The 10,718-nt window shown below is 44.4% G+C and overlaps 1 protein-coding gene across 1 annotated transcript in view; it reads right to left on the reverse strand.

Moving 5' to 3' along the window:
- Positions 1–5,755: 5,755 nt before the first annotated feature.
- The window catches only part of COMMD1 (copper metabolism (Murr1) domain containing 1), a gene marked incomplete at its 5' end in the record, with an annotated part of 49,677 nt that continues 44,714 nt past the window's right edge, over positions 5,756–10,718 (reverse strand). Inside the window, one exon of the mRNA XM_009077018.1 lies at positions 5,756–5,884. Coding sequence (XP_009075266.1) covers positions 5,777–5,884 — 108 coding nt within the window. The remainder of the gene's footprint in view (positions 5,885–10,718) is intronic.

The following is a 10,718-nucleotide window of genomic DNA, read 5'->3' on the forward strand; positions in this document are numbered from 1 at the left end:
GTTTTACGTGTTCTCCAGTACCATCGCATCACAAAAGCTAATGGCTGTGTGTCAGAGTTTCAGTGCTGCTGGCCACTGAACTAAAATGCAAGTTCCAAGTCACCTGTGCACAGGGAAGACAAGAAACAAGAAAACTTAGTTGGAGGAATATTTCCTACCTCCCTGCTGACACATGTCCTCTGACAGCACTGCATTTCAGGGACCTGCTCTTGGGTCCTGCTTGCTGCAGCCACAGTAAGGGCCACCTGCAAAATGCCCTGAGGTCAAACAGCCTGGGTAGGCTCTCCATCCCTGACTGCCCTGGCTCCCTCCCTCGGACTTGCTTTCAAACCTGTTTTCCTGCAATTTCTTGCATTGCAAGATCTGCCTTGCCACCACCAAAAGGAAGGGGGAAGGGCAAGGCATCTGGGGGCTTGACCTTGGGGATGATCAACCCTATTACATCTGTGAGGAAAGCTTCACAGCACCAGCCTCTACCACCCCTGATTTTGTGCTTGGACAACAAGCTCAGATGATATCCCAAAATAATACTTCCCAACTAGTCCCGGCAGTTCAGATGTAGATTTGCACCAGGTTAGGCTGTAGCTGCCACCCTTTCATGGGAGGTGACACACTGTGTCCTCTGGGACTCTTGTGGCCCTAGGAATCATCCATGAGATTCAAGCTACTGGGAAAAGGCATTTTTGTCGGTGTACGTGTGTACTTTTTGAGGAGAGGGGGCCTCGCCCACAACTTTGGCAAAGACTGGCTAAACCAGTGTGACCATATGGGTAGGAACAGCTTTTTTTTGCTGCACTGAGGGGAGAAAGCATTGATGGTGATGTCTGTCTGTCTCCCTGTGCTGGTACCTTTACCTCCTGACACAGCAAACGAGACCCAGGAGCACAGTTCTAGCCTCCATATTAGGTTAAATGACACCCCAAGCCCCACTTCCTTGGGATTTGGGAATAATTTAAGAGGCAGATTTTAACAAGCCCAGCTTCCAGGCGAGGAGTCATTGTCTGTTTTTCCAGTCACAAGCCATGTGAAACGTAATGCGTTAAAAAATCATCAGTGGCTGCTGCAAAGGACCACTGCATTTCCCTTCTTAAAAAGGCTCCCTCTGTCCCCAGCACTGACTGAGCACCTCTTTCTAAATATGTGGAATGAATGAATGAACTGTTGAAATTCCCCAGAAGGAGAAGTAAACATTTATGTGAGCAATATATGGCAATGTGAGTCTTCGGGTAAAACCTCTCAGAGACTTGTGCATCTGCAAATAGTCAGTAGATATCTAAATCAGGAAATCTCCTCAGAAAAACAGTAAGAAATTTATAAATAGATAGCAAAGAACTGATATACAGGAAAGAAAATCTCTCAAAATATCAACCAGTTTATCAAAAAGTGTACGAATTAAATTTTTTTTTAAAAAAGCAGCACAATAAGAGTGGAGACCACGAACTCCCATGAAATCCATCCCATGTGAAACGCAATAAAAGCACAAATGTTAATAGACACTCACAAAAGGACCTGTAAGAAAGAAAAAAATTTTAAAATGCAAAATAAAATGAGACTGAGCAACCTGAATAATTGGCAAGTAAATCAACACCAATATGAAGTAAGTATGCCTCATCATCTGCTGCTTTCCATGTCCCTAAGTGTTATGAAATACAGCACTCGCCTGGCTTGGATTTGGAAAAACATGTGCCTAAACCATTTCTTTTTTCAAATGCAGATATGCATCCAAAAATACTTTAAAAGATGTAGCAGTTCTGGGCATATGCAGACCCAGAGAAAAAAAGAAAATTGTGCAACGAGTAATCATCTTGCCAAGCAGAGAGTGAGTGCAGGGTTTGCCAATCGCGTGACTTGAAGGCGACGGCACTTGCAGATATTTTAGGGAGTGCCAGATCATAAGCGAGTGGCAACTTGGAGGAATCCCCAGAAAACGAGAAGCGATTGCAGGGATAAACTGCAGGGCACTGTAGCAGCGCAAAAGGTGACACGTAAGGAGGAGCCTGCTGAAGGTTGCAACAACACGTGGCTGCTGCTTGTGAGTCGTCAGTGAGCAGCAGGCTCAGGATGGGCTGCACATCACGTGTATGTGAGTCACACGGGCACAGTGCCAGAGCTGCAGCAGCTGCCATTGCTCACCGCAGGGCAAATGCACCATGGCTTCTGCAAGTTGTCACCCAGGGAACTGCCAGCAAAAGTGGGGCAGGAGGAGACTGCTGGTGCTGCTAGGAGCAGTCCCTGCCTTAGCAGCATCTACTTGGATCCCCCCTGCCCTGCCTCTGCCAACACACTGCAGGTTAAATTAAATACCCAGACTTCAGTTGAAACCAAGCTTAGCCCAGCCCCGTGTGAGGCACTCCCCCTGACAAGTGGTTTGTAGTTGTTAATAAACCAGACAGCAGGCAGGGACACCTGCAGGGGGGCAGGCATGAAGGTTAAGGACAGTGGAGTCTTGCATGACTTATCTCCTGGCTCCTTCCCAACTTTTGAGGACGGGGCAGGGAAACTGCTCTCAGGTGGGACGGCTCCTGGCTCCTTCCCAGCTTTTGAGGACTGGGCAGGGAAACTGCTCTCAGGTGGGACTCAGGCAGGTGACCTCCTTTAGCCCTTCTTCCTGCTGCTTCCCCATCTCCCTCACTCTCTTGCTCTGGCTGTGCTGAGCTGCTCATGTCCTTGCTGTAAAGTCACAAACTGCCTGGCAGGTTTGACTCGCGGCTTGGCTGCTTCCCTGAAGGAAGGAGAAAGAGGTGATGCCCTGACATCACACTGCTGGCATGGCTTAGCATGCAGACACAGGAACTGAGGCCATGGCAGGAAGCAGTGGTCCCTAAAACTGGATGAGGCCCCTGTGGCCAACAAGGCTGTGCCAGGATGTCTGCTTGGCTATATCCATGCAGGAGGCCAGCATCCATCTGTGGCCTCAGACACAGCAGGAACTGCTGGGCCATGCATTCAGGCTGAGTCTGGTTTACATTTGGGCTTTGGGGGAGGAATATGAAATCTTTTCTGAAGTGTGTACGCAGCAGCTTTCATTTGCCAACACCACAGAGATATTTAGCGGGACCATAGATAGCAAGTGACGTCCATGAATCCCAACAGAAGTCGTGGGTGCTTGTGCCTTTCATGCAAGGAAGCAAAGCACAGTGGTATGGGAGGCCTTGTCTCCTCAAAGTTTAGCCAAAAGTGGCCAATAGTTTCAAAACACTGTAGTCAGGAACAGATGGGGGGACATACACAAACCATCTCAGTATGAAGGCATGGTTCTGCTAAGGAGAAAATCTGTTCTCCACGCCCCAGTAGCAGCTGAGGATTACAGCAGTCTGGGGAAGCAAGGCGTCTTCTTTCCCTGCCCACATCACTTTGTGAATGAGAAACGATTTTGCTGCCCAGTGACTCCTTTACCCTTACCCAGGGCTGGGCAGAGTGTAGTACTCAACACACTCTGCTTTTTTTGCTTTGCACAGTAGTTTACAAACATCCACCAGGAAGAAAATAAGGATCATTAGATATTCAGGGAAGAAAGAATCAGGAAGAGAGACAAGTGCCCACCCATAAAAACATACTGCTTTTAACTTTGCACCTCAACTAGGAAAGTATCCAGTTATTTCTTAAACATCCCCAAGACTTTTTGCCTCAGCCTCCTTGTCTCATTAGTCATTCCACGTATTTATTCTTTGCATGAAATAATACTACCTGACATCTGTTCCCAGTTTGTTTCTCTTTTAATTTCCATTTATAGCACATTTTCCTATCCTCTGACCATGTTAAAATAAAACACTAAGTATGTTTGACACAGTGCAAGTTACTTAAGATCATGATCCTTCCCTGACCTTGATTGTTTTTTTTAAACATGCTCTAAAACACAGAGAACATTTTAATGTACTCTGTTGAAAAAGATAACCAACCACTCATTATTTCACACTGGTGCCGCAACCAGTGACCCAGGGACCAGCATGACAATCAGGTGGTGGTTACAGTCCAATTCCTCTCTGCGAGTATCAGCTGAAGGCATATGGGGAAAGCAAGGTGCTGTGGGGTGTGCAGTCCCTCCATGAGACGGAGGGGAGAACCAGTTGTCTATAAGAGACAATGCAACAGTGGGACAAGCATGGGAAAGGAAATGTTAATTCCCTTTGCAGTGATACAAATTGGCTTGAGCGATGCTTTCTCTTCTGACCAGGCAGATGGGAAAAGGTGCCCTTCCCTTGCTCTGAAAAGATTTTGCATCCAAGTGCAATCTGGCAACTCCACAACTAATAAATTCCCAAGGAGAAGCAATGAGTTATAGCACAAGAACATTTTACGTTGTCATCTTTATCTTGGTACAAGCCTTCAGTATAATTTTAGGTCAGGAGGAGGTTGCTTATGAAGCTAATATAAAATGGAAAAATCAATGTAACCTCCAACCAAATGTGTATGCACACCTTCCAGTTAAGCGACACTACTGTCACCCTTTTATGGACCATCATGCTCTGTACAAGTGTCAGCCTGCTCAGACAGCCCCTCCAATTCCTCCTGCACCAATGAGCCACTTAAGTGTGGTTACACATCCTGCTATGACAAGGCAGACAAGATTGCATCCCTGAACGGAAGCACATGCAACTGAAAAGGTTTCTGTCAGCCCTCTTTCACCAGAAGTGCAGCAGTTGCTCTGCAGTTTGGCATTATGGCAGAGACGTGGGCAACAGCCAAGAGCCACAGCAACCTGGGCAGTTTGGATCGTGGTGCCACTTACCTGCCTCTGGAAGCTTACTTCACACAACTATTTTATCAGTAGGGCTTTAGCCTGCCACGCTGTCAAGGGCATTTCCCTTTTACCCACATTCCAAGCTGAACATGCACACACTAGAAACCTTGGGTTTTTTGAGGTCAAAACAAACCACGACAAACAGGACTAAAAGCAGCCAAGGTGAACTCTGCTCTGACAAAGCACCACCCTCTCAAACACACTATGCAGCTTGGTGCCAGGGCTGCACCACTACAGTTCAAGTGGCAGAAGGCTGATGAAGGTGGATGGTCTTTGGGGGAAAAGGTCACAAGTGGCTTTGAAGGTTTGCCAGCAGGTAGCTGGATCAGGTGCTCTGCGCATGCAGGAGGACTGCTCCTTTTGGGAAACCAGCACCTCCCACCTGCCCAAGAGATGCTCCCCTGATTGTCCCCTGGCTCCTCATCGCACCAGGAAGGTCTGAACAGGCCAGCCAGGTTGGCCAACTCACACCCTTGGGAACCACTTAATCCTCAGCAGCATAAGGGCCAACAGCTACAGAAATGTATATTTGTGTCTCTGCTCCCAGAACTCACTGCACTTCATCTACTCTCCCAGGATTTAAGCTCTAAGCAGAGTTCATGCAGGTGGATTTGTCCTATAAAACCCATGGTTTAGAAGGATAAACATGAGCACCTCCTAATCTGCCTGTTTTTTCTGCTCATTTCTCCCCTGCCAAAACTGGCCAATTTACCTTTGTTGTTCATCCAGCCCAGCATTTACAGCAGCTGGAAGACTCCAAAATTGAGCAAGGGGAAAAAGGGAAAAGCAGTGCTATACTCCAAGTCCTGATTATGCAAAGATTTATGCAAACAATGCTGTTGCCACCTTGGAGAACAGGCTGGGAGAGAATGAGAAAGCTTCATGGTGTGACTTAGCCCATTCTTGGTTGTGAATTCATTGTGCAGTTATAATCCGGATTTAACCATTGTTACCTATTTTATGTGCAGAAACAGGAATGATGAAAAAGTACCACAGGTCATTTTTTTTTTTCTAAGTTGCAATCTCTTTATTTGATTAAGTAGTTTGAGTCAACGAAGTTATACTCTCCTCTATTTCTGAGAGTTTCTTCAGCATCTGGCTCACCTTGGCCTCATCAAACTCCAGACAGAGAAATTCCGATTCCTACAAAACAAAATTGCAAGAACAATAAAATAATTACATTTGATCACTGTGCAGAAAGAAATGTTTGGTGAGGAATTTGACAGCTTAGCTCTATTTGGCAGTGTATTTTCCTGCCTGATTAGCAGTACTAATTTTTATCAGTGATAAAAATCTAGGTTGGGTCTGCCTTAAGAAGATGTTCAGGAGATTACATATGAAAGCCTGAACAAAACCCTGAAGTATCTCTCAAAACATTCCTTGATTAGGAACCACTGGAAAAGTCAAATCTCAAGCAATCCATTAGAGAACATCTAAGGCTTTCACAAGAATCGTGCAGAAAACAGATCACAGATCCTTGCTGGAGTTAACCATTCTCCACTGATACGAGCAGAAATGGACAGGGTCAGCCCAAACTGGGCAACTGCTGCAAACTGGGACTGCAAAGCCCAGGCCTCTTCAGCTCCCACTAAATTTCCCCAGTTTTAGCATCCTTGTTTTCCCAGACCTGACTAGGAAAAAAGTCTTGAGCTCTCCTTCACAGAACAGCTACTGCAGTAGAAGAAGCTTTTCTCACCACCCGAAAATAATCCCACTATCTATAACACATTACAAGTCTCATTTCACAGACAACATCTGACAACAAGAGAGCTCTCCTCTCCGTAACCTGACCTCTCTTCCTCCACATGTGTTCTAGCCACAGGCTGATTTCTATCCTGACCTTTTAGGGCAAGGGTCCTAGACAGAATGACCAAGGCCAAACTCCTGCTGACATCTCCAGCTTTCCAGCCACAGCTCTGCACCCCACATCATGTGAGTCCATCAACAGACTTCCTAAGGCCAGGCTTTGCCTTTATGATCTGCTAATGCTGATTTTATGGCTTAATCACACAGGGAGTGTGAGTGGGTGACTGTGAGCAGAGACAAGGAGATGGAAGCACCCAGATCTGGAGGAGATGCTTTTGCATGAGCCTAAGGCATGAGAAGGACTTTTTTTTTTCCTCTTCAGGTTTTGTCAGTTAAAAGGAATGTCAATTAAGCAAAAAGAAACTCTTCAATTACACAAAGACGCAGCCACTTCATACAAGGTTAAGTGTACTCATAAAGCATACCTTCAGCTATAAAGCAGCTAAAACTTTCCTATGTGGGTTGGATGATGTCTGGTTAGCCACTCTCACGTGGACCAACCTAAAACTTGACCAATCTGTAAATCAGGCTGCTCGGAATAGAGCTTTAGTTTTATTGAATGATTTGTTCGTTTATATCCCTCATGAAAAAAGGAAAGAAAAATATGATGGAGGTGTGAAATTCAAAACTCCTTATTGCTCCCCTAAGGTGTCCTCCAGGAGAAGGACAAATTTGGTATCTCTGGCCATCCTCAGCAAGAAACATTTTTTTGTTAAAAAATAATTCAGCCCACTTGGATCCCTTGTAATTAAGCAAACCAAAGTAGAACTAATCAGTCATTGACTTGCAGTCCTAAAGCCCAGCACACTTACTGCCCAGACCAAAATCTGGGCTTCAGCTGAGCCATTCATGGAGGTGAACATAGTCTTTGGAAAAAGGTAAGTGTATGTGCACAAGTTAGGCTGTTAGAGCATGTCATGTGCAATGGAAATGGCATATGCACTCCCACCTTGAGGCTGGAAAGCCAAGCTCGATGCTTTCAGGAAGGTGTGGGAATGGACATCCATTTCCTGCAAACGTCTTGGTTTTCTCCACACATGCTTTCCCACCCCTCCTCCCATTTCACTCCTAAGCCTGAGCTATAAAAAGGACCTGCAAAACAAACATCCGAGAAACACAAACTGCCCTTAGCCTTGAATCAGGTTTTCTAGGAGCTGCAACAACAGAGTGCTGCAAAAATATTTACATGAAATATCAAGAGAAGCACAACTTTCTCTATCTTAGTAACTATACTTTAAAAAAACATGTATTTTTAGAAAACCAATCCACACACATTGAAAAATTTTAAAAATACATTTGCTCTCTATGGCATTAGTTTGACCAGCTACTTAAAACGGTTTCTAGCAACTTTGATACATCTAGTACTTTTAGGTTTTAATTGCTATATTGGACAACAAAAAGAAACCTCTCTGAATTCACCAATCCTTTTATTCATATTCATTTCCACTTGATTCGGAGACCTCCCACCACACTCAGCATTCAGAGAACTTGGTCACTGCCAGGACTGTGACCTAAGCTGGAGGCAAACTTGCTTTGGATCACAGTGTCTTGACTGAGGCTTGTTCTGCAGGGTGGGGTAGTGGGTGAAGTGAGGAATTCAGCTTTGTTAGCAAATGGTGGTTGCAAGAGAGACACTGGTAGGTGTGCAGTCTGTGGAGTGCCATGCCCCATGCTTGCTGGCCCGAGGACAGTGAAGGTTGCTATGTGCATATATTTGCCTCCCTGAGTGGAAACACCCTGGACAAAGCTTTGAGAGAGGTTAGGAGAACCTCTCACCAAAGGGTAGGAAACAAAAATTGCTCAGCAACTGAACAAAGACACCAAGGTGTTGACAACAGCCCTAACAACCCACAACCCATGTGGGTTTCAAGGGACCATTAAATCAGGGAAGTGCTGCTAGGCTGTGAGCTGGCTGGCTACCATCACAGCAGGTCTCTGTGGCTCAGTGGAGGTGCCATATGAGAGGGGAGGAAGTCAACTCCACCTTCACGCAAGGAGTGCTCCACAGCGTTCAGTGTGAAACGCAGGGTTTGTCCAGGTAGATACTATTTGACACCAAATGCAGTTGCATTTTAAAGCCACCAGCCAAGGCGCCAGACTGACTCTCAAAAGCCTTCTCAACTATATGTGGTATTTGTAAGATCATTAACGGCTCTTTGTAAAGGAATCATCCCATCTTGAATTACCAGGAAAGCTGTTATCAGCTTCTGATGCCTGTGTGCAAACACAGCCAGCCAGCCAAGGACTTCTGTACCCACGCAGCTGCTTTCTGGAGCAACAGGAGTATTGTGGGGTTTTAGTTCTTATCCTTTTGGTACAGGCAATACAGTCACTTACTATGCAGAGGATGGGATTCAGTGCAATTTCATTATTCTGGAAGATATTTTATCCTCCCGTCTTAGGTTTTCCCTTAGATTAGGATGTTTTAAAGATTTAGAAGCCCCTTACATAAGTAAAAACCCAATCTGTAATGTCACCAGAAATCCAACTTGCCTTCCAACATCCTGGTACCTTTCATTGTGATTAAGAACTCACATTAATTTTCAGCCTTCCTAATTTTGGTTTTGGTTAACAGAGACAAAAAAAAAGACATTAGCTGCTTTTGGAAAGGACTAGCTGATAAAACAGTTTTACAGCTGCAGTTATGCATTTCTTGTTAGCAAGGAAACCTTGTCATTCTTATTAACAGGTTTTGATACTGTGATTAACAAAGTGCTTTACTTAGAGAGGGTTTTTCCTTAATTAAAAGTATTGCAGAACTCAAAATTTCAATAGAAGTTATTAACAACGGTAGAAGAGTTCAGAAATGTTGCCTTTTTTGGGAAGTGGAAGCCCAACCATCAGTGATACGTGACTAAAATAAAGATGAACTTACTTCTCCACTTCTTAGTCAGATATATGAAAGAGTGAATCAAAGAAATTTCTAGCTTAACAGTTACTTTAGAAAAAAAATTGTGGCTTTTTTAATGACTTCTGAGTTCCTCATGGCTAAGCAATAACTAAATTTTTTTACTCCGTGTCACTTTTCCTTCCATATCACTCAATATTCTCCATCCAAGCCAAACTCCTACCTCCTCTATTAACCAAGAAAACCACCAAGTATTATATTATATAAGTAATTAAGTGCATCACTGGTAAATAAACACTCTGGAGTCCTGACTGTCAGACCACTTAGCATGTTACATTACCAGAAGAGAATACCTCCAAAAGAATATAATATGCTACTGTAATGTGCCTTGGGACAACTACGTATAGTTTTCCACCTGCACAGCTGCCCCAGTGTCCTGTGCAGAGGAGGTGGTGGGCCAGGAGTCACCTGCAGATCACACCTGGCTTAAGTGACACAGGTCACCTCAGGCTGCAGCAGCTCCACAGGAGCCCTAGAAGAGGTCAAGCATCGCCCACCAGCCCAGCAGAGTTCCACTGCTGCCCCGAGGAGTTCAGGCATCATTATATGTCTGAATAATATTTGTCTTACATTCAGAAGAAACACAGGGATATATAAAGCCACATGCACTACAAGCTAACCAATAATTTTCTTTCAAACAGAATTATCCATGTAAATGTATCTAAAAACCATCTTTGATGTTTATTGTAAGCCCACTGCAGAAATTGTGGGCTTGGCCTACAACAAAGCAGCAGGGCTATGGTTTAACCAGAGATGTGTTAACACCAGATGAATATCTGACCGTTCACAATACAAGCAAATTAGGCTGCAAACAGAAAAGCCAGTGGGGGATAAATAAAACCAGAAGTCAGTCAGTCAGTTACCAAGACATCACCAAGCCTGAACTTGTGGTCAGCTTGCATCACATGGAGTGAGCACGACAGCAAACATGCCTGGGAATTCACAGCACACTCATCTTCTCCAGCAACACCCACGAGCAGAAACAAAAGTAATTTTGTTTCCAAGGCATTAATTAAACAGAAAAGACAAAGTACTGATTTCAGAGTAAATCCATAGCCACCCTTTTTTCTTTTTCCTCACTTTTGCAAACAAGTATTAAGAGATTGCTACTCTGGAGTGAAAAGAAATGTTATGTATGGGCTTAGATATAACCTGCTTAAGCTGATAATGTCAACTTTCCCACTTCCTCCAAATTTGCTAATTCCATGTAAATACAATTTTAGTAAAACACCCACAGGGACTACCCTGTAAATATTATCCCAA

The sequence above is a fragment of the Acanthisitta chloris genome, unplaced genomic scaffold, assembly GCF_000695815.1.
Source record: "Acanthisitta chloris isolate BGI_N310 unplaced genomic scaffold, ASM69581v1 scaffold11196, whole genome shotgun sequence".
Taxonomy (NCBI): domain Eukaryota; kingdom Metazoa; phylum Chordata; class Aves; order Passeriformes; family Acanthisittidae; genus Acanthisitta; species Acanthisitta chloris.